General features: G+C 51.7%; 1 protein-coding gene across 9 annotated transcripts in view; it reads left to right on the forward strand.

Moving 5' to 3' along the window:
* The window catches only part of ZNF536 (zinc finger protein 536), a 422,991-nt gene that overhangs the window by 287,084 nt on the left and 108,514 nt on the right, over positions 1 to 27,393 (forward strand). The window contains exon 7 of one of the 9 annotated variants that reach the window (XM_032390482.1): positions 1,311 to 2,204. The exons of the other annotated variants lie outside the window; for them this stretch is intronic. Within the exon in view, the coding sequence (XP_032246373.1) occupies positions 1,311 to 1,318 (8 nt within the window). The 3' untranslated portion in view covers positions 1,319 to 2,204. Of the gene's footprint in view, positions 1 to 1,310; positions 2,205 to 27,393 lie in introns of those variants that run through there. 9 annotated transcript variants of the gene reach the window in all.

A 27,393-nucleotide genomic window follows, 5' to 3' on the forward strand; every position in this document is an offset into this window, starting at 1 on the left:
GAGGACCATTTGGCTTGTGTTGAGGTCCAAGGGCAGATCCTTTAAGTTAACGCAGATCACCACCCCATCCTGCCCGCCCCGTGCCTGCTGGCTGCCTCGCAGCTCGCTGCAGCCCTTGTCCCTTTGACTCTGGTGGGACAAAGGGTAGGTGCCGTCCCCTGGGATCTCCTGCAGAAACCAGCACCCATGGACCGGCTCGCCTCTTCTCTGGTCCAAAGCCTTACTGTGTGCACTGTGTTGATGAAGAGGCAGCCTCTTTGGATGGCAGCCTCTCTAAACTCTTTGGGCATTCTCCTCCTCCTCCCCGTCCCTCTTTTTAAATTAAATGGGAATGCCACTGACGTGATGTCGTTTGCACTGCAGGATGACAGAACTGTTGTGTGAATACCATTGTATTTGCCAAATGGTCCACTCGTCATTTCAGAACAAACAAATGGATGGTGTCTGTAAGTCGGCAAACACTGGTGACATTTAGCCTTGTTTATGTTCCTTTCCTTTTGCTGCATATTTTTGGCTCCAAAAGCTACTGTCTGAATCAACAGTGCCTCCGAAGCCGGAGAAAAGTCTGGTAGCTTTCATTTTGGTTTCTACATGCATATTCTTTCTGGACTGCTCGATACCTCCTGCCCAGGATCAAGCCTAGGGTGAGAGAAGACAGCAGCTGAGCTCTTTGTTTCAAAAAAAAAAAATACGCACACAGACACACGGACACACATTTTTTTTCTCCCCACTAATGACTTAAGACCGGGAGGGAGGAAGGGAAGGATGAGAGAGGAGAGTGTTGTCAGCACAGACGCCCACATCCCTGGGGACGTGCAGAGTCTCCGAGCCCGGCTGGCCGGCCACCGCCGTGTGGAGTAGCGACAGTGTGACCCCCTCGCTGTCTCGCGCCGAGTGCAGGGATCTCAGGCCTCAGCTTTGGCTTCTCCCTTCTCCGGCTACTGCCTCAGAGTGACGGTTGGCACCGACAGCCGTGTAGCTGTAGGGCCACATCTTAGCTATGAAGGAATCCGGTTCTTTCTTTTTTATATTCAGATGTTGTGTGCAAAGCCCAGGTTTCAAATAAGTAGTAATTATCTCCTATTACTTAGCGCTGATCAACAGCACCTCTACGCCTAATTGCCAACCTGCTCTAATCACGTAGACTATTCTTGCTTTAGCCAGAGACGGAAGGACCAAATTTTATAAATATTGCTTTATTGTCACTACTCCATTAAACAATTAGGGAGTGTGGCCCTGTCCTTGCTTTCAAATGCCTCTCGCCTCCATGGTTTCTGGATTGTTTAATGAATCTGCACGTTTTCTTGCAGGTAAGTGACACCCCCTGTTCTAGTCGGTCCAGCTGGACTGGCCCTTGTCTGTTCGTGCTCCTCGGTGGCTATCTGCAGCTTGTTAATGGTGTAAAGTCAAGAAGACTGTATACACATATGTGTGTTGAATAAATAATTCCTATTGGCACAGGTATGTGTATATACGCAGCACACCGGCCTACAGTAGATCTAGGAGAGAAGCAGGGAGGCTAAAAATATTGCCCCATATGTTCCTCTGTTAGTCATGGACCGCGAAGGCTTAGTAACTTGAACGAGAGAGAAAATTCCCTCAAAGTCGTGAATCCTGAGTGACAAATGCTGGTGGATTGGAGGTCCCTTCACCTGTGAAAAATCTGACTGGGGGGGTGGTCTGCTACACCAGCTCGCCAAGCTCCTGGAGCGGGCCCCGCGGGTCTCGTTGGCATTACTGCCTGTGTCCGATTGTCCTGTATCTTGTAACGCTTTAGAAGAATACAGAAAAGTGAAGTCATTATCTTTCTCCATAGTATTTAAGCAGTTCTATTGCTAGTTTAATATTGTGTCAGGTCATCCTAATAACCGGGAACAGAGGACAGTAACATTCCAGTGAACAGCGCCTTGGCACCCACAACTTCAGATGTGGTGATGGAAGCAAAAATGTGGAGACTTGTGCTGGGTTATCGTGTGCTTTGGACTAGAGTATTGTTGACGTAATGAGAAGATTATATTAAGGTGTTCCTGGTAATGAAGGCATGTAAGTTCTAATCATTGTAGCTTTCTGAATACGTGTCAAACTATATCTTTAAGTGTGCTGTATGCTGAGTTACAAGTTAGGTCATTTATGAATGGAATGTAAAACAATACTAAAAATGCTTCAATAACTTATCTTGGTATTGCTAATAAAACAAAAGCTGTGAAACATTAGTGCACTTTTGAGTCATTATGTTAATTCCTTCCACAACACCCCACCATTGCCCTCCCCTCCCCCCAAGAGCCGCCCTCCCTGTTGGAAGCCTCAGCAGGACATTCAGGGAATACTAGTGGGCTGCCCACCCCGTCCCCCACCCCCGGGCTGTTTGCTGGGCAGTTTGTTGCATTTTTCCACCCACCTTGAGGCAGGCCCCACAAGTAACAACTCCTAAACGTGCAAATGTCCAGGCACCTCCTGGTCTGGGCAGGTGCTGTGGTGGGTGGGCCAGAGCCAGGCGACACGCGTGCAAGTCTCTGTACCAGTGACCCCGGGCACCGAGGCCCCACGACCGCTCCCGGGCCCCGTGCGTAGGGAGAACTGAGGCACGGAGCTTGCAGGCTGCCGTCCCCCCTCCCAGGTGTGGAAGAGACCGCCCGTGCCCGGCCTCCCGGCAGCAAACCTCGACATTTTCTTTACATCCCGTGAAGGATAGTTTCCAATGGGAAGGTACTCGGAATCGCTGGAGTTGGGATATTTTTGTCCGCGGAGATTTTGCGCTTGTGCCTGTGTTTGCTGTCACAGGCTTTGGCCCGGCCCGTGCCCCCCGCCCCAGGTTGCGGTGGGAGGGGCGGGCTACGGGAAGGAGGGAGTTTGCTTCCCCGTTTTTGTTGCTTAGCCTTTTTTGTCCGTTAGCTGGACTTCATGCCCCTGCCACTTCGCCAGTGTTTCTAAGCCTTCCTGCCAGGGTCTGTTTTGGGAACTTTGGAATTCCGTGTACGTCCCAGCTCCCCGTTTAACGGGTCCTGTGGAGGAAAAGGTATTATCATCATCTGACAGAATCCCTACACTCCCAAGTAAATCAAGGGTCCCCTGTGGGAAGGGATGGAAGCCCAGGAATGTCCCCCTGAACAACCCTGGCCTTTGCCACGGGACAATCATAGCACCTTGACCACTTGGGACATTCCCTCCAGTAGGGCTCCTGCAAACTGTTCGAGTCATCTCCACCCCAAAGGGGCCGTAGTACAGTCTCTCATTTGGGAGAAGAGGAGAGAAGGGAGAGATTCTGAGTCTTAGGGTACATGACGAAAGCCCACAGGAAAGTCGTACGTCTCGAAGAAGGTTGTCAGCTCCCTGTGCCCGCCACTGCCTCCTGATTCTGTTCCCGGGGCGCGGGGAACGCGCACTGTGGCTTCTGGTGGGAAACACGGTGGATCCCAAAATGCCCGGCCAAGGGAAAGCCAAGTGACCTGCGCCAGGCCCATGTGGCCAGCCCGAGCCCGGGCAGAAAGGACTCCAGGAGGGCATTGTCTTTATTTCTAGTGCCCCCCGAGTCTTTTCCCTGGGTTCTGGCCTCCTGAGGGCTCCAGGAGGCCTGTGTCACCTCGCCAGGCATGCCGCGTCTCTGCGGGGAGTTGCTATCTTCCCTCCTGGTTTCAGAAGCCACAGGTGCAGCTGCCAGGATGGGGCTCACCACCATCCACTCTGTATAGGCAGGGGGCACCCCTGCGGCCTCTCTGGACCAGTGCTTCAGGCCTGGGGACACGGGTGGGAGGAGAGGGGCCTCTGTGGAAGGCTGCTGGGCCTCCATGCCTCCGCTCAGGGTTGAGCACATTGCCCCGGGCACTGTTCACCGTTTCCAGTCACTCTGCACGCTCCGGGAAGCCTCGCTGACCCCGCAGCCCCGGGCTGCCCAGCCAGTGGGGACTCAGGGAACCGGGGAGTGGCTGGGGGCCTTGGGTACAGAGGGAGTACTGCTGAAGGGGACAGATCGTCATGCTGAAAGTGGGAGGGCTCCTCGGGCGGCTCATTCCTGTGTCTGCTGTCTTCTCTTCCTCCCCGGGTCCATTCCCTAACGGGGTCTCTACCCATCTCCGCCTCTAAGGCAGGGAGTCTTTCCTGAGTCACTCCCCAGTGGAGACTTCTCAAGCTTAGAGGGGACCTTTGTGGATTCTCCTCCTCCCGCTTTTATGAACTGAGTCCCAGCCTCCTCCCACCTCTCATTTCACGGCACCCCCCTGCTTCCCAACCACCTGCCCCTCCTTCCTGCCTGGGGGAAGAACTCCCTTCCCACCCAGTGAGCTAGCGTTCTTGGGAACATCCTGTGTGCTGTGATCGAGCTGGGGGGATTCAGGCCTCGGGCACCAGCGGATTGCGTATCAGAGCGCTGTGTGGGGTCTGCACTGCTGTCTTGTCTACCACCCCACAAGCCCACACGGGATTATAACAGACCCCACCTGCTTGGACTCCGGTGGGGGGGACCCACAAGCATCACCTCCCGGATCTGCCCTTGATCCTTTCCAAGCAGGGCTGGCCCACTGATCTGAGATGGACAGGAGAACCCACCCCCCTCTCCGGGGAGGTGATACTGGAGTTTGAAGGAGGTAACAGGCTTAGGGTGGGGTACCCCAAGAAGGGAAAGGTGCTCTGCAGCTTATGATAGGACAGAGTCCTTGGATCTCCTGCTTCATCTACACATGTTGGGAAATATGTTTGCTTTGATGAAATTCAGATATTCTGGTGGGGGGGTAAAATTTGGGAGATGGTTATTGCTCACGTGGAGTCACTCTTTCCCAGAGACGTCACGATGACTGAATTATATTCCGAAGTATGCAGCCGCACATGGGCAGCCTTGTCTCTGCAGGAGCGGATTCCGCCTCTTGAGCAAACAGTGTGCATTTTCAAGGTTAAAGTTGGGGAGCTCTGCAAAGCTGTTTCATTAGCAAAAACACCCATTTGTGCGCCCAGCCACTGGCTGGCTTTCTGACGAGTTGATCTCTCGCGCTTGTTGTGGAATTGTCCAGACACACCCATCCAATCATAACCCGCTGCTCACAAGATTAAGTTTACTTTTTGAACTTCTCTTGTTGTCAAATTAATATAATATGCTCTCAATTATCCACATAAAAGGAGAAAGGCAACCAAGCAGGGGAAGTAAATTTGCAATTAATTTCCTAAATTATTGCTCTTTTTATATGATGGACAAGTCGCTTTTCTCTGACTTGGACTCAGGTGTTCTGTGGGTCCTGGGGGGAGTGCCGGGGCAGGCCCCGAGAACAGGCTACTCCGAGGTGTTCTCCACACCTGGGCCAGGGCTGGAGGCAGATGTTTTGTGGGCAGGGTTTGGAGTAGGGGTTTGGAGTATGTTGGGCTCTTGTCAAGGAGAGAGTCCATTCATCTTCTCGGTCTTCCAAGATCCCATTGGTGACCTAGTTGGCCCTAAGATAAGAATGTGGGTGGAGGTAGTGTATGTGGGAGGAGCTCCCAGGAGCCATGGGTGAGGGAACCACGAGGGAGGGGAGGAAACCCCTCTGGTTGTATTAACCGCTCGGGCACTGGGTGCAGTCCTTCCGGCGATCCTCTAGGATTCTGTGTGGAGCTCATCTCAGAATTGCCCCACAGAGGGCACCTGGGTGGCTCAGTAGTTAAGCGTCTGCCTTCGGCTCAGGTCATAATCCGGGGTCCTGGGATCGAGCCCCGCATCGGGCTCCCTGCTCTGCGGGAAGCCTGCTTCTCTCTCTCTCCCACTCCCCCTGCTTGTGTTCCTGCTCTCGCTATCTCTCTCTGTCAAATAAATAAATAAAATCTTAAAAAAAAAAAAAAAAAAAAAAAGAATTGCCCCACAGAGGGCTGAAGGAGCTAGGGTATTTATCCCAGCTCCTAAATCCCCCTGGGGTATTTAGTTAAGGGTCACTGCAGCCCTCTCAATGACCGAGCAGTCTTCTTATGTGCAGAGAGAAACAAGAGTCTGTTGGCATGCCAAGGAACTGGAAGAGAAGCCGTTGGGCACCAATGACGTCTGCCACAAGTGGGAACCCCTTGGCCCCAAAGTTTTTCCACCCTTGGTGCACTGCAAAAGGCCACCAAGGATGAGGACTGATACTCATTCCATGATTCCCTGTGGGAAGTGAACTGTGGGTTTTAAATATTGAGAAGTCTCCACTTAGACACAAGTTTACTGGAGGCCAGATGGGAGGGCTGCTCTGGGGGTCAGGAGACCAGGCGTCTACCAGCAATCGAGCTCCAAGGAGCTTCAACAACTCATCCTTTTATTTGGACACCATTTCCCCACTGGTGAAAGGAAGGGTGACTGCAAGTCCCCTCAGTAACCTCCTGGGTCTCAAACTCTGGCTTTCATGATCCTTTCTAGCCCTGACTTTTCAGGTGACCCTGTAGGACCCCATCAGCCCTAGAGTTCCCGTGAATGCTCACTTCAGCAGGGCCCTGGATGTGGGAACCCAGCTGGTATTCCCACAAATGCATGAACATGTGGGATTTCAGTTTGGCCAAGACCATTTACTGTTTGAGGGCATGGGGCATGTGAGTACTCGCCTCCTCTTGAAGACATTTTTCTTAAATCATAAGAAGAGAATTGAGGAACTTGTCATTTATGTATTTTTTTTTTTAAAGAGGGAGTCAATACAACTGGAATTTTGAGTTCATGGTAGTGCAAGAAAAACTGATTATCTGACTTTTTTTCCTTTTCAATTTTCAACCTCTTGTGTTCACAGCGGAGCTTGAGAGGATGGTATTTTTCATGATTAAGTTTTCTTCAAGCACATTCCAGATACCAATTTGATAATCTAGTGTGTCCCTCCTAGGACAGTAGTCCCTCTTGGGAGCCTCCAACTCCCACCCAACAGGTAGAGGGAGAGGAAGGTAGTACCAAGAGACAGGGGCGCATGTCAGAATTGGTCATGCATGCATGGGTCATGGGGACAGCACATATCCTCCTCCATGTCTGGGGCCTTATCTACTCTTCCATCCTCAGAGTTCTCTTGGCCACTCAAAGTCGCTATTGGATAGCAAGCCCCACCCCCCCCAACTTGAGACGATATGTGTTATCTCTAAGTCGGAACCCCTCAGATCCTTGGCTTTTTGTTTTCAACTGAATATGGCCTCAGTTGATGGCCTCAGTTTTGTCTTCCCCCAAATGGTAGACATATGCACACTCAAGAGAATAAAATGAATATGAGTGAGTAACTTGGACGTTGGCAAGTCACCCACATTTCAATTATTTTAGGACTTTTGCTGCTATGCGGGACCCAGGCAGAGCTCCCATGGAAACTCGGGACTCACAAGACCTTGGCAAGTGGGTAGAGAATCTGGGTAGGGTATTGCAAGGTATGGTATCCCCCTTCCTTGCCATTCTGTACTCACCACTGTCTAAAGAGCTGAATTGGGAGTCCTCCCATCCCGGAGTGGACACCTCCCCAGAGGAGCCTATGTGAAGATTCAGATCCCATTCCCAGGATGTGCAGAAATCATCCCTGTTGGCTCCAATTGAACTATCTTTCCTGTTTTCTAATGCTACCAAGGATTTACAATTAGATTAAAAAAAAAAAAAGGATATCTAGTGGTCAATCAGTGGGAACAGAAGTCTTGTACTGATGGCTCTTGCTTTACATGAAAACTTTGGGCTTGATGTGTCGCCTCTAAATCACACTCAGGGCAATTAATTTGAAATCACAAGGGGGATTTTCTTGAGGACTTTGGGGTAAATGCCCTTGCAGAGTGGGTAGTCGGCGCGTTTCATTTGTATAGGCTGAGTGCCTGGGTCTCCCTAGCGTTGGGCTGGGTTCATGAACTCCTCAGCTCTTTCTCATGGCACGAGATGCAGGAGCTGGGTGATGAGGCAGGAGCGTGCAAGGTACACCGACCTCAGTGTCCTGGAACACACACGAGGGAGAGGGTCTTTGGATTTGGGGCCAGACATGAGGGACCCTCTCACTGGGTGGGTGGGGGTGGGAGGTACTCCCGTGGGTCCAAAGCTTCCAGCGCCACCCCAGGCCCGACAGCCCCAGACAGCCAGAGAGCAGCTTGGGGCCTGCAGGCCTCGGTGCCCCCAGACTGGACACCACACCCACTATGTCAGGTGTCCGTGGGAGAGTCTGGAAGGATGGGCGAGCCCCAGGGACCTGGGCCATGAGGTAGGGTGGGCAGAGAGCCACAGAGGGACTGGGGGCCAAAAGGGCCAGATGATGAGAGAGGATACAAAGAAAACAGAAATTGGGCCTGGTAGACAAGCGAATGAAGCCGAAGCTAAGAGGAGAGAACAGCAGTAGAGTAGAAGCAAAAGATAGAGAAAGCACCTGGAGGGGAGGGCAGAGGGAGGAAAGCCATGAGAAAGTGGGGGAAGAGGACCCGGCAGACTCTGAGCCGGTCTGGCCCGGAGGGAGAAACCTCTGGGGAGCCGCCTGGGCTCCCAGGAGGCGCCGTGCCCATCTGAAGGGCCTGGCTGCGGGGTGCGGGGGTGCTTACGGCTCTTGTGGGAACACTGAGGGGGCTTAAGGGGTCGGTGGAGGCCTGGCTTCCCAGCACATCCCCCTCCCTGTGCTCCCTGCCACCAGTTTCAGGAGGAAATGCTGCAGCTTAATCAGAATTATTTACAAGATAATGGTCCATTGTTTGCACTAAGACAGATGTTGTCTGTGGGAACTTTGTGTTTTATGCTCCTTCCCTTGCTCTGCCTTCGCTGGGTGCAGATGGGATCGAAGTAATGTGAGTTATTATTCCAAGGACTGGAAATTCGAGGCGCCTTCATCCCCGCCTGGGCTCGGCCGGGCAAGCGAGCCGGGCTGGCCCTGGGTGGCTGGCAGGGAGGACGGGTCCCTGCAGGCTGCGGGCCGGGCGGGGCCTCTGGTCCTCCTCACAGCCCTGCCAAGCAGCCTGTGATTAAGAAGGTCTTGTTTCCTTGAGGGGCGGGCCGGTGCAATTGCCTTGTCTGGTGGACAGGAAGGGCGCACTCTGATTAAGATGCACTTGCTATTTGTTGAGTCGAGAGGTCATCACTGACATCGCAAATGAGGGTGGCCATCTGGCCCTCTGCTTGCCAAAAGGAAAGAGCGGGCCCTCTGGGGTGGGGGCTTGGAGCCTCCCTACCCTCTCTTTTTTTTTTTTTTTTTTTAACTTATGAGAGAGCTTGTCCTTGGTCCTCTGGGGTGACTTAACTTAAGGGCCAGCTCTGGATTTGTGACACCATCCTTCCTCCAAATGAATGCCGGTTTCACCGCCCCAGCCAGGTGCTTGTCCCAAACAAGGAGAGATGGGGCAGGGTCTCCACCTGCTCCAGACTGGCTGCCGGCCTCGCCCTCGAGGCATGTGGTCCATCCCAGTGTGCCCCCTTCATGTGAAGCCCCTTCTGTGACACTGTCCGGCCACCAGCCTCCCCAGCCACCTCTGGAGCCTAGTTCACCTGGTCATCAGAGCCTGCCTTCTGAAGGAGGAAACTGAGACCAAAGGATATTGGGCGGCTTGCCCATTTTCTACTCAATGGAGAAGCCTCCCAGTGCCTCAAGTCGGGACCCTGCCCCCCTTCTAGGAGTCCTCTGAACCTCAGTGTGGCCAGCTGTGGCCGGGGTGCCAGGGGAGCTGCCCCCAGCCGCGGGGAGGGGGATGCGGTGAGATGCACCTGTTCCGGGCTGAGGGCTGGTCCTGGCAAAGAGCACATGCCCATTACCCAGTAGCAGTTAGTAGTACCAGCTGCATGATACCGCCTTCACCATGCATTGCATTTCCAGTATCAGACTGTGACCATACAAAAAAATTCAAGTACTAGAATACCACATTTGGATGAGTAGAAAAGAGGACACTTTCATGGCAACCAAGCGACATCAGACCTGCTAGCTGGACAGCGTCGAGGAAAAGTCAGAGGGCCATCACTCCTAACCCTGCCCCCAGCCCCTGGACGCCTTCGAGAAGTTTCCCCAAAATGGGTTACTACCCTGAGGGTTCGTCCCATTCAAGACCCAGCATGCTGGCGCTAGTGTTTAAGGAAGATGACTCTTCCCCTGTAATCTCCCCATGCCCAGGGAATGACCCCCTTATCTTCAGCAGCAGGATCTGATCCTCCCGGCCATTCCTCCATCTGCCAAGGTTATTTTTAAATAATAATTACTTACTATGTGCCAGGCCCAACTCCTGTTCTAAGTGCCTTATGGAGGGTAGTAGAGATGATATTCTTTTATTTAATTTTCATAAAACTCCCACGAGGCAGATGTTAGTTCTAACTCTCCCCATCTGACGTGAGGGGAGGTGGAGGCACAGAGAGGCTGCATCGGTCACCCAGGGTGGTCCAGCGAGCATGTCAGGACGCTGAGACTCAAGGGCAGTGGACATCCCCAAGCGTGACCCTTGCCAGTGGCCGGTGCTCGCCCACGCTTGTCCTCCTGGTTGGAGATGCATCGAAAAGGAACAACGCAACCAAGACATATAAAAAAATAGCTCGTTCCTGCCAACCCCAGCTCTGGGTCCTGGGAAAGGATGGGGGCGACTGCAGGCAGAGATTCCAGTCACAGACAGAACCTGGGGCTTGTCCCCCAGGAACAGGCAGCACAAGGTGCTGGGGGTGGGCTCAGGCGACCCTGCTGGTCCAGAGCTTGGCTTGTGACTCTGAGCACCGCTCTTCCCCGCCACTCCCACCGGTGTCCTCACCTCTCCATAAGTTACAAAATAGCATGGATCACCCCAAAATTCCCTCCATCTCCTAGCCTGAGAATCAGTTATTCTTGGGACTCTATTCTATCCTGTTCAGCCTCAGGAAAAAACTGTCTTCTCCCCCTCCCTCCGCCCCCCCCCCCCAGCCCCCTGCAAGCGAGAGGGGCTCAGGGAAACCTGAGCCCTCACCTTGCAATGGTTCCCTGGGGTCTAGGTGGGGGGGAACAGAGAGTGGGTGGCCCAGGGCACCAGCCCCCAGCTGTGAAAGTAGCAGAGGTCAGACTAGAATAATATTTATCAACTTTATTCTCACTGTGTCAGGCTCTGCCCCAAACCCCGCATCACTGGAGATCACAGATCATGTCTTTTAAGGTCCCACAGAGCCGCCTCACATGTGACCAATTACCTCTGTCAAGCCGGGGGAAGGAGGTCCCGCCTCGGTGGGTGGGATCTGAACTTGAGCTTCCAGAGGTCGACGACTGGGATCTTAGGCCTTTGAGCCTGTCACTCCCCTATAGCCAGACCTTTTCTGTTAAAACTGTTTAAATTACAAACCAGTAATAAAAGGATCATATGTGTTTCCCACCGAACAGGTTCTTTAGGGCTATTATGATAATTAAAAACATATGGTGTCTGTGCCAGTCAGAGGGAAACTGCAGATGTACAAATTAGGTATTATATAAGGGTTTTCTGCTTTTGCCCTTTTAAAAACGTCAGGCTGGAGAAGTTTAAAGAGATAAAATGGCAATTGTGCAGATAGTAGGTAGCATTTTGGTTTTAGAATCATTAAATATATAAACCCTTTTCTTTACGCTTAATAAGAATAAACAGGTCCTGATACCCGAAGGGGGGTTGCAGCCCACTGGGGGCCCCCAGGTGACAGGGCGGAGGCAACATTTTCCACCTCACAGGGTCTCAGATACCATGAAACCTTTTGCATTTTTTATGACGTTGTTCTGCCCAAAGAGGATTATATTTACTAAATACTGAATTATATTAAAATTGGATTGAGAGGCGCAAAGACAAGGATTTCTTTACATTAAATTTTTACTTTTTAAAAAGCAAAGATGCACATATTGATTAGTCTAGGAATAGTCATTTGTTTTCATTTAAAATATGCAATTGATTTTGAGAAGGTGATAAATACTGCTAATAAAAAAAATTGGGAGGATTTCCATGGCTCACCGTCAATGGCTTCCCAGCGCAGAGAGACAGAGCAAGTCGAATTGTACCTAGTCACTCGTATTGGAAAGGATGTCGGGCTGGCTGGGGACCCTGGCCACATCCAGCCGTGCTCCGGGGCCATTGAGATGACAAGCCCTTGGTCCCGATGCATTGGGATCCAGGCTAAGCGGTCAAGGATTGAGCTTGTGGCCGTTGTATGTCTCTGCTACAGAAACCCAACCAGACTGCCCTAAAGAAGGAGGTGATGGGTGAACAGGTCACGAGGGCATGGCCCCTGCTCTGCTCCTCAGGGCCTCTACTCTGCTCCCCTGGAAAACCATTTCAGGTCCTCCCAGAGATACTCCTAGCCAGAACCAGGATGACCTCGTCCCAGACCTACATCCCTTCCTCCATGGGACATGGTGGTGTCTCCATAGGAAAGTTAAGCAGAGAGCCAAACAGAAATAAATGAGCAGAGAGGAAGTTCTGTTTATCCATAAGCCCAGCCACCAGAGCACTCAGCCAGAATTTGCTTATAACCAGAAAATGCTCCTTCTTGATCATCCTGGCTAAAGCGAGTCTGGGCTCCCGAGGAAAAGCATTCTTGGAAATGGGCCGTGCGGCCAGCACCCTACTTGGGTCTCGAGTTCCTCTCCCTTGCTCCTTTCCTTTGCCCACACCCTCTGGATGATGCCAAAGGTCCACCGTCCTCCTGGGTCCTTTCCTTTGGGTGGCTGTGACCTGGCCTGACTTTGGGTTAAACACAGGATAAGTCAGAGCAGGGTTCTTGGACCGTCTATCTACTACGCAAAAAACAGCGGGTGTTGTCTCTGGCAGTGGCTCTCAAGCAGGCCTGATTTTCTTCCCCGGGGGACATTTGGCAATGTCTGGGGACACTGGGGGGAGTCCTACCGGCATCGAGTGGGTGGAGACTGGGAATGCTGCCAAACATCCTACAAGGCACAGGGCAGGCCAACAATTATCCAGCCCAAGACGTCAGGGTATTAGTGCCAGGTCGTGAAATCCTGGTGTACAGGTAGGAGAATCAGGCCTTCCAGTGTAAGTCCAAGCTGGATAACTTCTAAGCCAAGGGTCGAGGTTGACCACCCAGCTCACATTGTGGCGTCCGGCTTGCCCGCCGAGTCACATCCCCTGTGCACCTCATGCCTTTGTGAGAATCTCTGCAAGAAATCCGGGCGGCTGGGAGGCAGAACCTTCCAGCCGGGTAACCCAGCACATTCCTCCCCACTCAGACTCACGTGGGGGGTGTGGGGAGGGTGTCAGCTGAGCAGACAGCCAGAAGTCCGCCTTTTCTTCTCCCCGGTGAGTGATAGCAAGCCTGCAGGGTTGGTGTGCATGTACGTATTACCACTTTAACTTTTACTGAGGTAAAATAACACCTTGTCACTCAGTGCAAGTACCAATCACAGAATGAATTAATTGTAATAACTGTTGTCAACAGAACAAAGGACTTGTTGCTTTCCTAAGCAGATTTCAGCGCCACTGAGAACTATATCCAAACGTTTCCATTGGGCAGGCCGGCGGAAACTAGTCAGAACATAATTGTATCTGTCTATCTCTTTGCTTTGTTTTTAAGGGTGAAGGAATCGAGTTAAAAACCTATATTTTAAACATATCAATAAATATACCCCTTTTTGTGTTTGTGACGTCTCCTCAAAAACATGGAGTCTTTAATAAATTGGCCATGAAAATAGCATTTGCTGCTGATGGCCCCAAATAAGGGCCAGCTGTAGAGGCTGCCTGTTGACTCCAAGTCATGAAGGGAATTATGCCCAATTACCCTCCCATAAAACACCCTCTCATTTCTCGGAGTTATCAAAACACATCCCGTGGACAAGCGGTCAGCTGTCCCCCAGCTCCTCAAAAGAAGACAAGTGGGCCTCACGCTGGGCCTGCCGAGTCCCTAACTGCCTCCACGTCGACACCAGCGGGCTTGTTTGCAGTCAGGCTCTTTTGATGGTGGCCTTCCCAATTTTTTTTTTTTTTTGGTCCTCGCCTTTTCACGTCTTAGCACATTTCCCTCTTGAAGAAACCCTGTGGGTGCTCTTCTCAGCCAAGAGTCCCTCCCGGAGAGGAGGTAGGCATGAGTGGGCCGGGCGCTGGGTCTCTCGGGGGTCCCCTTCAAGCCGTGGGCCCAGCAGAGCTGAGTTCACTCCCAGTCGGGGCGCGCATCTGGGGCTTGGGAGGGACCAACAAGGTGTGGGTGGTGTGTCTTTGTGGGCCAAAAGGGGGGAGCTTCCCAAAGAAGGACCCAAGGAAGCTGCAATGGACACACAGGTGAAGGTTGAGCGGGTTGAGCCTTTACTAGGGAGGGTCTCGAACGACTGTGCCCGCACCCCGCAACACAGGATGCAGGGCAACTTGCAGGGGCTCTCTCTGGTCCGCGCCACCTGACTGGTGCGGGCCCCACACTCCTCCCCGTCCTCCCACGCCTGCCTTCTCCGGCTGCTCCATGCTCCTTGGCCAGTGTGGGCCTGGCATCCGGCTTCTCAGAGTCTTAGGCTTGTCCCATGGGATACACAGGTCACCCCCCACAGGCTACGGATGCCCCTTAGGCAGACTGCTTTATTTTTAGAGCTCACTGAGGCTTAAGATGGTTCCTCCATAATGAAATTAAAGACTCCTAGACTATCAGAGCTGCAGGTGATCTTAGAGGTCATCTTTGAGATGCAAATTCTGGCAAGAATCTGCCCTTGGTTGTTGAATGGGAGACAAGGGTGACTGCTGTCTCCAGGTCCATGTACCAGGCTGTCATTCTGCCTTCTGGGGCAGCTCCAGGTAGCCTCCCCTTCTTAAGGATCTCTACCTGGGCAGGGAAAGGGTTCCTGTGGCTTGTCCTTGCAGCTTTGGGGCAAATTTTACCCCTTTTTAACTTCCCCTACTTGGCCATTTCAGAAGCAAGGGTAAGAGAAGGCTACTTTTAATGCAGCCCTGGCTCAAATGGGCTATGCATTCAGATTTAAAGAGTCATCTCTGGCTAGAACCAGGTATCACTTGCAAAAATGCTGAGAAGAGCCCTCCTCTGGAAACAGAAACCTCCCTCCCGCTTCCTGAGGCCGCTCTGCTCTGCTGGGGACCCAGCTCTGCAACCTGCCTTGGCAAGGCAGCTTCATGGGGGCACACCCCTGGGAAAGAGTAGTCCCAGTCGTGTGAAGGTGCCAGGCCCCTGTCCTGGGAGCTGGCTGCAAAGCACGAAGCAGCAGCACAAAGGGGAAAGAGATGGAGGGTTTGGGGAGAGGATGGGAGGGGGCCGAGACCCTGGGGGTTCCCATGCCCTCCAGCCCTGGACCTCACCCTCCACACTCCACCGGCATTGTTCTAGAAGAAACAGTGTTTTCCCAGACCTTTTGGAAAGGAGAAGATTCTGTGACAGGGAATGAGTGTGAACATGCGTTCATTTATTTAGCACGTACTGAATTGTTCCAGAGAGTGGAGAGTTGGCCATCAACAAATTAGCCAAGATGATGGCCCTTGTGGGGCACATTCTATGGGGGAACATGGACAATAAACAAGAACACAGTTCGGCTTCTGATAAGTGAATACCAAGATAATGAAGAATTAGCGAGGTCAGTGTCATACACCGTGAAGGTCCGGGGAACCTCTCTGAGAAGGTGACATTGGAGGGGGTCCTGGGTGATGGGAAGGAGCCAGTCATGCAAAGATGAGGGGATGCATGTTCTGAGGAGACAAAGACCCAGAGATGGATAAGGGACAGAACACCAGCGGCCTCTTGGATCTCATGGCTCATGCACCTGTGTATGTGATGAACCTGTCCCAAGGTTTTCCCAGACCCTGAGATTTCATTCAAGCTTCTCCATGGCCTTGACCAGTCAACAGAGTTGGGGCTGGGACTTTTCCCCTCATTTTCCCCATTTGGAGAAACTGGAGTCCAAAAAGAGAGTAATGACTTGTACCATTAGCAGCAGCGAAAGGCTGAGCTAAATGGCCACGTCTCTGGACTCCCAGTACTGCTTCCCCAGAGCACCTCTGCCCATCCCTGGGACTCCCTGTAAGTGTGACCAGCCATGTTGGAGGACTACTGGGTCTGCGGGGGGCACCATGAGCTACTCTTTGCACACTAACAATGACCCCACTCCTGGATGGAAAAAAAAAAAAGTTGAAATTCAGAGAATTGGTCACATGACCTTGGGAACATGGTACCATTAATAAAAGAGCGATCCCACAACTCCCCCAAGAGGAGGGTCTCCCATCTCCACAGACCAAGACTGCCCACGGCAAAGTCCATTCTTCTGACTACAGCCTGCCCAGTCTCCTTTCAGGTATCCCGCGGATCGAAAGCTGGTGCCGACTTAGTCAAGACTCTTAATGGCCACGCCCAACGAAGTCACCTGGAAAACCTGGGCCAATCCCTTGGAAATCCGAGTCAAGCTTCCTTGGAGAAAGGCAGATGAATTTCCACCAATGCTTGCTGCTCAGACCAGCCTGCAGCTGTGAAGTTCAGCCCGTGCTGACCTTGGCCAGGACCAGGTCCAACCTCTCCTCGACGCCTTCCCACACAGGGGCCATGATGGTCGTGCTGCTCCCCGGAAGCGCAGGGAGAATCGTTGCCAAGACTGGCTACTCTGCTGTCTTTTCAGGATCCCTGTACTCGTCTGGGCGCACTGCTTTCAAGTGAATAGCTATTTCTGGATGATTTTTTTTAGTGTTTCTTCTCCCAGCTGGTTGCTCTATTATCTCCATCTCATGCCATCTGGCCTCCGTGGGAGACAAGAGGTAGCCCACCTTCCATATTAGCTGCAACACTATCTTGTTTCCGAATATTAAAAGGTGAAATTAGGAACTATAGCAACCTTAAGACACCCTATCTGCTCTCAAAGTGAGAAGGTAAGTGAAAAAGCTGCTTTGTTCCCCCTAGCACTATTTGTGATGTTCTCTACACAAAAGGGTGGATTTGCAGCTGGGCCAGAGGACCAGGATAAGCATGAGCAAAGACTGGGGGGAAAGACCCTTTGAGGAAGGATGCAAGGCTCCCAGGTGGGTTCCTCTACAGAGAAAGGCCCAGCAGTACGACTCCCAAGCCCGCTGCCTTCTGCTGTTCAGCTACACCCTGCCTTGGGGAGGCTGGTCTGGGGAGTGCAGGACTAATGCCCATGCTTGGTCTTCATAGCAGGGACCTGCTCCCTTCACTGCTGCCAAAAGTCAGCCCAAAGACAACGGGCTGGAATGGCGGTGGGAGGGTTCAGGTTAGAGAGGCGTCATTGCCAGGCCTTTCTGGACTCTGCCGAACTCTTCTTACATGGGTGCTCACGTGGAAGTAGGTCATTCAGCTCCAAGCCCCTTTGGTGCCATGCTGGGGAGAACTTAGAGCAGGCCAGGCCATAGTTTATGATCACATCTGAGTGTGGACACTTCACCAGGATCAAGTGTGTGTCTGTGTATATATTAACATACATACAATGCAATCAATAAATACAGAAATAACACAGATATTTTAATCAATGTATTTGAGTCCTTGGTTTCTGCTGAATCCCACTGGGTTTATTTTACAGGTGGGAAACGGAGATATGACCTGGCTTGAATTTAGTCAAGGGCAGCCCTCCCTTGAAAAGTGGTAGCCAGAAGGCTATGGGCTGTGGTTTGTCATCTGGGCTTAGCGCCGCAGGGACATGTGTATACGGGCACAGGTCTACACTGGCTTGCCTCCGCGTGTGCAGCCCAGCCCCGCCCCCCTTGCCGTCTGCGCAGCGGGTGGCTGAGTTTGCAGGAGACAGGAGGGGCCACGCAGCTGTCACTCCTTCTCGGACTCATCCGTTCATTCATTACTCCATTCGGCCGATGTCTGCTGAACATCTCCCGTATGCCAGTCACTCCCTCAGGCATTGGGACACAAGAGTGAACCAAACGGCCACAGTCCCTAGCCTTGTGAACCTAATTCCACTTTGCTCTGCCGGCTGGGCGTGGACCTCCTCCAGGAGCCCTTCCCATGGGATCTCTGGCGTGGCTTGGAGGGGTGCATGAGTCCTCCGGGGACCTCCCATCGGAACCCAGCTCTGGCTGCGCCCCTGACTGGTTCTGTCAGCCCCAGTGCACGTCCTGTATTACACAGAGAGAAGCAAGACCAAGGAAGCAGCCACATCTTCCGGCATTCATTCTGTTAGCAGATATTTCCTGAGGGCACCGGCATGCCAGGTCCCTCTCTAGGCGCTGGGGATCGAGCCATCAAGAGGAGAGACACCCCCGGCCTTCAGGGAGCCCACGTGCTAGGGGGTAAGGGTGGTGGGCAATCAACACATTAAATAACGAGTCAGTTAAAGGGGATACGACTCTAGAGAAAAATGAGGTAAATAGGAATTTGGGAGGGGTGCCTGGGCGGGGTCGCTACTTTACGTGGGGTGCCTAAGGTGTCGTTCAAGCAAAGACATGAAGGAGACCCGTGGGTTAGTGGGAGGATCTGGGGAGCACCTGCCAGGCAGGGAACAGTGAGGGCCAGGACCCTGAGGCTGCGAGCTCGCTTATGCACTTGGGGGCATGCCGGAGACGAGACCGGGAGAAGAGGGGACAGGGAAGGGCTGAGGGCCTGTAGAGCCCTCCAGCCACTGAAGTCCAGCAGCCCTGAGCTCAGAAGGTGTCATGCGCCACAGTCACTGTCCTGAAATCCTCACCAATGTTTGAAGCGGGGGCCCTGCATTTTGCAGTGGGCCCCACAAGTTATGTAGTGGTCCTGACCCCCAGCTTTCCTGCTGGGTGGGGTGGGGGGCAAGCGTGGGAAGCTGGGGACCAGAGGGGAGGCGCCCTGGGGAGCCAGTGAGTGACAGCAACTCTTCCGAGGCGGGTGCTAGGGGTGACTCTCCAACCCTGCCCCTGCGTGTGTGGACTTCTTCCTCGCCCTTCCCTCTGCCTCCTCTCTGTCCACCACGGCCTCCCAACCCCCACTCCCCCGGTCCTCCTGTTGCCCTCCACCCTTGGCCTTGCCGTACCTGGGACTCCCACTGTCACCCTTTAACTTCCACCTCTTTCCTCTGTCTTCTCCACTTGCCTTCTCTCCCTTCCCTCTTGGGGACTGGAGAGCTGCCCCGTAGGTGTGGGCAGGTTCTGCTCTTGTCTCAGAAGGCCGCATCTCTACCAGCCACTTTCATTCCTGACCCCGCGGGCTAGATAGCCAGCTTCTGTTCACAGCAGTGGGGACCTGCTGTCCTGCCCCATCCGCACTCTCCCTTTGGCTCCCCTCGGTGGCCCACAGGGTACCTGCCCGGGGCTAGCCGCACAGCCAGATCCATCCGTGGGCTTTGCTTCTTGCAAAGCTGCCCGGTCTGCAAGGGGGTTGGACCTGTTTCTTGTCCCAGGCGATGCTCTAATTGGGCCATCTTCCTAGGCGAGTAGCCAGAGAAGACCCAGCCTGGTCCGGAGTGGGGTGGTTCTTTAGGAAAGTGCACCCCGAACCCACACCGCCCTGCCTCCGTCTCCTCGACCTGAGTTCCTCCAAGCTGCACTTGAAACATGCCTCTGTGACCTGCTTTTATTTGCTTGGGCCATGCAGCCTGTTTATTTCATAAATACCTTGATATGCTTTGCAGAAGAGTATCTGGAAAAATAGCCTTTTGATTTAAGTAAGAAACGAAAAAAAATCACCAACTCTTTGACTTTTATTTATTGTTTTTTTGTCCTCTCTCTTTCATTTCAATACCCCATCTCTTTAATACCAAAATATCCACATCGAAAGGCTTCAAAAATTAGATGGGGGTGGGATGGTGATTGTCGTGTAGATTTGCTTCCTGGCTGAGGCCTTGTATGCCAAGTTTTAGTCTGAATTACATATTTACAGCTGAGTTATAAACCCCGAAACACAGGATTTATCATGGAAATAGTGACACCACCTCACCCAGCCTGGTGTTCTTGGGGACGGTGGTAATATACTGTGCCGAGAAATCAGTTCATTAGTTAGTTATAAACAAAGGACAGAGACAGTAAATTAGAGTAGGTATTTCCGTGGTTTTCCATGTATTTATGACACCAGAATATGTAGCTGCATTTTATTCCTTGAGATAGTATTTAAGTGTTTCAGATTTAAAGCGCGTTTTTAGATATGGCCGTGGAGCATTTTTAGACTCGGCCGCTCTTGTTCTTCTGTAGTTTTATTCGTGGTATTTTCTTCCTTCTCTGTTGCTCATTAGAAAAATGTTAAAAATCCATTTTCGTCTGATTAATAATAAAGCTGATCACATGTAACCTAATTTTCATTCCGTGCTGCCCCTGTCTGTGGAGTCATATACAAAGTGACCTTTGGATCGCCAGTGGACTCATAAAGTACAATAAGCACCATTGTCCTGTCAAAAATTGAAGATGTTTTACATCATTACAAAATTTAATGTTCCATCTTTTCAAATGCACTACTTTTCAAAGGCCACATTCCAATTGAAGCTCATTAAAATCAGACTCAAGTTTCCTGTGGTGGGGATGAAGAGAGTTTCGCAGGCGATGGGAGGAAAATGAATCACTCTTTTAAAACAGATATGGTTACATATTAGTTTTGAAAGGTACGGGGACGGCAGAGCCTCGGCTCCGGCAACAGTGCGGCTTTTGTGCTGATAGATCCAATAACTGCCTCCTGGTTCCTTTGATTTCACCCACACTGTATCCTATTTACTTATGAATAAATCAGCTCTCTAAATAAAATTGTTGTTTTAAAGTTCAGAGGTGGAATCCGAAGGGGGTTCTGGAGGAGAGCCATAAAATGTGCCCACAAATCTGATGGCAGATTTGTTAAAAAAAAAAAAGAAAGTTCATCGGACTTGGAGAGCCGATAGTTTAGAAACTGAGTCCCTTGAAGGGGTCTCCTGAGTCCGTGAGGAGGGAGTGGGCCGGCTAAATGCTGGGCTGCAGCCAGAAAGGGAGATGCCCCGTTTTACCGAAGACTCAGCTCAGTCACGTATGAGGGACGTGTCACGCGACGGGACCCGGAGTTCTGAGCGGGAGCCAAATGCCTGGTTTGGCAAAGAAAATGTCTTTGGGTCTTCCCGTTCTCCATTGTAGTCTGGGCTTCTCGCCTGTTTCTTGGCCACATCGGAACGCTGAAGGTATAGCCAGGTCCTACTTGGGTTTTTCCACCCGATCCCACTGATGGGAAGATGCTGGATTGCATGACACAAGGAAAGATCTCTCTTCACATCAGTCTTTGCCTGAGCCGTAGAATTGCTTCGAAGGCCCAACTGCACAGAATACTAATGCGCATCCCTTCACCTTGTGAAACACTGGCCTCCTCCTCCTCCGGGACCATCTAGGTAGGCAAGGTGTCCACGTCCCAGCGAAGGAAGGACGCCTGGAGGCTGACACGGTTCTCCTACGGTGGCTCTCAAGGGGTTCCTCTTACCAGCGTGTTCCTAAAGCAGGGCTTAGTTTATTGTTTATTAGGATTTGGCACTGCATCAAATGGGGGTAATCCAGATTCTGGGCAGGCTCCTTTGTCCCTCTGTGCATCCTTTATGAGGGCAATCTCTAGCACCAATCAGAACGGAGTTCGTGTCCCGGTTTTGCCACTTGTAGCTGTGTGACCTTGGTCGGGTTGCTCTGCTTTGCTGAGCTTCAGATTCCTCCTGGGGATAATACTAGTGTCTACCTGACTCGACGGTATCGAAGGACTTACACCATGTCTGGGGCTTAGATGGTGATCTTTAGGTGTGAGTTACCGGCTATGAAGGTGGCCGTTAGTTGTTTTAATTACATCCAGAAAATCCCTAGCTAAGTTCTATCCTTGGAATATAAGGCAGCTGAGGGAGTGACACCAAAGAGAAGCAATGTGTTTTGCCCCCGATCACATGACCAGTAAGTGTATCTTTACCACCACTTAGCTATTGCCGCGCAACCAACCGCACCAAAATTTAGTGGTGAAAATGACAATGCATGTTTTCTCATAGGTCTTTGGGTGAGCTGGCTGATTCTGCTGAGCCAGGCCAGGCTCTACTGATCTGAGCCGGATTTGCTCAGGCCCCTCTGGCTGGCTGGCAGATGGGCTAGGGACTGGCTGGTCGAGGGTGGACTTGGCTGGGGTCACCTGGTTCTGTCCCATGTGTCTCATCCTCTAGCAGGCTGGCCTAAGGCTGGTTTTCATGTCAGAGGCAAAGGTCCAAGAGAGCAAACAGAAATGCACAAGCGCTTTGACAAGAGACTCTGCTTGCCTCCGTTACTCTCGTCCCATTGGCCAAAGCATGCCACGTGGCCAAGCTGAGTCAGTGCAGGGGGGAGGAGGCTGGCAAAGGGCGTGGCAGCGCAGCCAGTGTGCAGTCAATCTATTTCTGTCCCCAGATCCCCAAGGGGCACATCAAGTGGTGTGGACAGTGATGTGGACGGGATGGAGTCAAAAGCCTTAGAAGATATTTTAATTCCTTCGATCCCAGGACACCGCTGTGCTGAGCTGTTTTCCCTGGCGCGTTCTGAGTTCCTTCCCGTGATGCCTGCTTTGCCATCATGGGACACATCCTTCCCGTGAAAGAAATGTCCTTTCTTCTTTCTGTTGGTAGACATTCTCTTTTTAAAAAGACAACTTGGGAAGATTCTGCGGTTTCTTGACTTCCAAAGGCGCATGGTTGGAATGGGGCAGGTGCAGCCTTGGAGTCTGAAGCCAGTGTCCTCTCTCCCCCTGCCCCCTGGCGGCTACCCCCTTTCCTTCCGGTAACTCCCCTGCTGCCTTGACCTTGGGAGGACCCACTTTCACTCAGCGGCTCTGGGGATGAGCATGCATTCTAGCTCTCCTGGTAATCAACATGCAGATAGGCCACAGAGAACCCGTCCCTGCTACACCCTCATCTGACCTCTGATTCTACTTATATTTGGGGGTTTGACCTGCAATAAAGGGCCAGCTCTGAAGAGACCTAGAGTCTCTGCAGTGAGTCCCTAGAATGTTCCTCCTGTCCCTGATGGGTAGGAAATTGTGTCTTCCAGGGCACGGGCGTCAGGAGTCTGACCCCAGTGATTGTGGGCTCACCCAGGGCAGCGGGGGTCTCACCCCCGAGGAGCAATGATTAGGGAGGTGCCCCTGTGTGTGCACAAGCAGGAGCTTTGTTTGTGGAGAAGGGGCACACTGTGGACCTGTGGGCCTGAAGAGCTGGAAACCAGACCCCTCATCTACTTCTCCAAAGAATGGCTGGGGTGGGCCCGGACACTGATAGCTGCCATCTCTCACCCAACAGATGTGCGGGCCAGGAAATAGGCATCACAGAGTCTTCTCTGTTCTTTTTTTTTTTTTTTTTTTAATTTTTTTTATTGTTATGTTAATCCCCATACATTAGAGTCTTCTCTGTTCTTATTCTTAAGGGCCTGTGAGGGGCTGTAGAACAGTGGGGACTCAAGGAAACCCCACCTTATCCCCAGGACTCAGACTAGGCTTTGTGTCAGTCCTTTCCTCCCCTGAAGACTCTTTCTCGCCTGGGCATCCACGGTGGTCAGGATAATCCAGCTCCTGGCTGCCTGGTCCCCTTGTCGGTCCCTCTTTGCTGCGTGACCTCACAGCTGCCCTCCCCGGAGGCCTGGGCTGTAGATCTCTGCAGATGAGACAGAGGGCAGAGATTGTGCCCGTAACAACTGGTGGCTGTGGTTGAGAGTGGGCTCAGCATTTTCTGAGACCCGCATGGGGCCATCATTTAATCTAGAAATGGTTTACCCTGGATAACTTATCTCGGCCTCTGGAACTGTGAACTTAACATTTTGCTTTGAAACCTCCGAAGTCTGAGATTCTACCTGAATTTAGAGAAGCACATCTTTCCAGGCCACAGTACAGGTGAGAAAATTAGTTCTTTAGGAAAAGAAATAATAAGCAACTAATAAGTTCAACTCACTTCCCCTCTCCACGTTTATTATGGAAAGTTACAGTTGCTGGTGGTGGTTGAAGATTTGCTTCCAAGACTAGAGACAGCTCCTACAGGGGACAGAGAGAGGCTGAGGCCAGCTGACAGGGCTGTGTGCCTTCGTACGATGCTTTTCTGGGCCTCTTGTGACTAGAAGCAGGATGGTAGAGGAACGAAGCAGTTACATCTGAGAGACAGGTGCCAAAGAACCCAGAGCAACTGGGTGTCCACGGGATTCCAAGAGGACTTCTCGGAGAGACAGAACAAGGGTGGGGAAGAGGCTAAGAGCCCATGGTTGGGTTTCAGGAGGGGCCAGGGGGCTTTGTGTGTGGTAGCAAAGACTCACTTTCAACCCTAGAATCTTTGGCTGGGGGCCTGGGAAACACTGCAATATGGCAGCTTAGGAGAAAAAAGGCAGTGAGCCCAATGAGCAGAGCACTGCACCCACCAAACCAAAGGGAGGGAAACTAAGCTCTTTGGGGCTCCTACGGCTGAGGGAGTGTGTTGGGGGTAGATTCTGTTGCCTGAAACAGCAGAAAATAATCTATCGATACTGGGTGCCTTCCAAAGTTACAACGTCTGATGACCCAGGTTCTCTTACTAATTCCTTGGCTGACCTTGGATAAGTCTCAAATCCTTTCTAGGCCACAGGGGTCCCATTTGTGCCATAAAGGGTGGAACTAGGTGATCCCCAAGGGCCTCAGCAACACCGATGGTCACGGGGCCCGTTGGAAGAAAGTTCTAGCCCCCGAGTGGCATTTCTAGGGCAAAGAGTAGGGAATGAAAGGCGTGGGGGTTTCCAGGCCAGGCAGGGCCACACTGGATGATGTTATGGGGAAATGGGGCCCACCACTAAATTTTCTCTGGGCTGGTGGGGAGATGCCACTGGGGGCCACAACAGTGGTCTTTCTGCCTGGCTGTAGGGCTCAGAGCAATGTGTTTGAGACCAGGAAAGGCCATTTCCAGGACCAGGGTGGCGGGCAGGCACCATACCTTATTCTGCCCGAGGGCTTCCTAATGAAGGGAAATGATTTGGGGGGCAGTGTGCTGGGTACCCTGCATGAAATTCAACCCAGATACTTGAGGGAACTCCCACTGGGAGCTTGCTTAGTGCACGTGGATGCTCCCTCCCTGAATGGGAGCTCTGGACAGGGCTGGCCCAGAGGTGGGGTCCCGCATGCAGCAGCCGGCCGCCAGCTCTTCTAGCAGGTGGAGGGGCTGTCTCTCCACTGCTCCTCGTGGGACTCAGGCAGATAACGCCTTGAAGCTTCTGTGTTATTTACACTTGCAAATCCCCTGCAGCAGGAGGATAAGGGATCAGCGGTAAGAAAGCTGTTGGTGAAGGTGCTGTGTGTTTAGTCTGGGTATAGTGAAAAATGTGGCTTCCCCCATGGCCCGGCCATTGCAATTTCTTTCCCTGCGGTGTAACGGCACTCTTGATTAAATGCAAGTGTGCGAGTCTCTCTACATGTGGATACGCATCCACACAAAGTACAGTTCAGACAGTGTTTGAAGACGCTGGAGACTCAGCCTGGAACACCCTCCAGCTCCTCTCTGCCAATCCATGACCAGCCTTCGGGATTAACCCTTTTTTCTGTTCTTTAATGAAGCCTTCCAGAACCACACAGGTCTCTCTCTCCTGCCTCCTGCTCAGAATTGCTCAAGTCTACACAGTGAAAAACTTGCATCTTTAACTGTCTGCAGTCTAGAAGTCGGTCTTTTCTCTCAGATCTAAATTGCCACTAATACAGTCTTAAGCAATTACAGAATTCTCAGCAGTGCCAGTGTCAGCAGGAGTTGACATGGTGCTTCCTGTGCACGGCCCCTTGGAGGGACGGTAGTCACCATGGAGTAGCAATCAATGTACTCCTGGCTCCTAACATAGAGTCTGGCACACTGTAGGCCTTCAAAAAGTATTGTGGAGTAATGAAGGAAGGAATGGATGGATGGATGGATGGATGGGTGGGTTGGTGGGTGGATGGATGGATGGATGAATGGATGGATGGATGGATGGATGAATGGATGGATGGATGGATAGGTTGGTGGGTGGATGGATGGATGGATGAATGGATGGATGGATGGATAGGTTGGTGGGTGGATGGATGGATGAATGAGTGGGTGGATGGATAGATGGATGGATGGATGAATGTGTAGATGGACAAAGCTATGAACAAATGAATGAATAAACAATTCTTCAGGCTTGACAAGCTTGGCTATTGATGGGGACTTCAGAGCAGTGATTGTGGCTCTAATGGTCAGGAAGGGTAGATTATGACTAGAAATTCAGGAAGTAGGCTTGTGACTCACAGAAAGTACCCATTGGCTTAGAGTGGGATGCTTGGTGTCACCCAGCCTTTTGTGCTTCTAGAATCAACAGTCAGCACAGCTAACTGTAAGCCCTCTGCCAAACAGGCCAGGCCCACCTTTGTCACCCACCTCTTCCATCCTCACCTCTGCATTCTCCCAACTTCCCTGAGATGCATCCCACTGGGAACACCCTCCCTTCCGCACCACCTACCTGAAATTCAAGGCCTGTCCTCCAGCCAGCCTTTCTTGTTGACCCTAGGCCACACGTGTCGTCTCCCACTTGACAGCCATATAACATTCTCTCATTGTCTGCACCACATAGCGTGACATTTGAAACATCAGCTTTAGCATTTGTCACACTGCAGTGGAAAGTACTGGGGTTAATTTCTTCATTTCTTCAAGAAATATGCAGTGAGCTCCCACTCCGTGCCAGGTACTGTTCCAGATACTTGAAATATATCAGTCAGCAAGACAAGCCCCTCCAGATTGCCCCTTCCCCTGAAAAATCCTTGCCTTCCTAGAGCTTACACTTGGTTTGGATCCCAGCTCAACCACTTGGGAGCAATGTGTCTTTAGGCAGGTTACAAGGTATTTCTAAGACTGAGTTTTATCATCCATAAGGTGAGCTGGCAGCCACATCTCTCTCTGAGGGTTGTTATAAGAGAGGTTATGAAACAGAGTGCAATGGGCCCTGCTCTGTGCCCACCCCTAGAAACATGAGGGCTCTGTGCTTATCCTGGTTCTACCTGGATAGATGAGATTCTGGTGGGCAACTGGGCTGTAGCAATGTTCTTCCATATGTGTTGATGCAATTAGGAAGTGGGAAGCCCATAATTGGCCCCAGCATGAGCGGGTTGGCAAGAACGCTTGACCTCTCTGCTCCATTGCATGTCCACAGTCACTCAGGACCTTTCAAGACTCAGCATCTAGGGCCAAAGTTCCAGAGAGGGACACAGCTGAAATTCAGAGCCTAGAGGGAAAATTCATGGAGCTGGTGGAAGAGTAGCTGGCCCAAGATTGGGCCCCGCACCGGGCTCCATGATCAGTGGGGAGTCGGCTGGAGATTCTCTCTCCCTCTGCCCCTCCCCCCACCCCCACACCCCCGCTCATGTGTGCACGCTCTCTCTCTCTAAAAAATAAGTAAATTTTTAAAATAAAATTAAATAGCTCTTTTTACTCTCCAATACATTCATTCCAAAAGGAAGCTTTATATCAGAACCATAAATGGAAACCCAGGACTCAACTTGAAAACAGGTACATTTACTCGTAACAGTGAAAGTGGGAGCCGCATTCTATTGCAGTGGGAGCAATTGCCTAAAAGAGGCTCTGAGGCTTCAGACCTTCTCTCTTTGTGTGTGGTACAAAGACCCACTTTCAACCCTAGAATCTTTGGCTGGGGGCTGGGGAAACACTGCAATATGGCAGCTTAGGAGAAAAAAGGCTGTGAGCCCAATGAGCAGAGCACCACACC

Source organism: Phoca vitulina, unplaced genomic scaffold, assembly GCF_004348235.1.
Source record: "Phoca vitulina isolate PV1807 unplaced genomic scaffold, GSC_HSeal_1.0 scaffold58, whole genome shotgun sequence".
Lineage (NCBI taxonomy): Eukaryota > Metazoa > Chordata > Mammalia > Carnivora > Phocidae > Phoca > Phoca vitulina.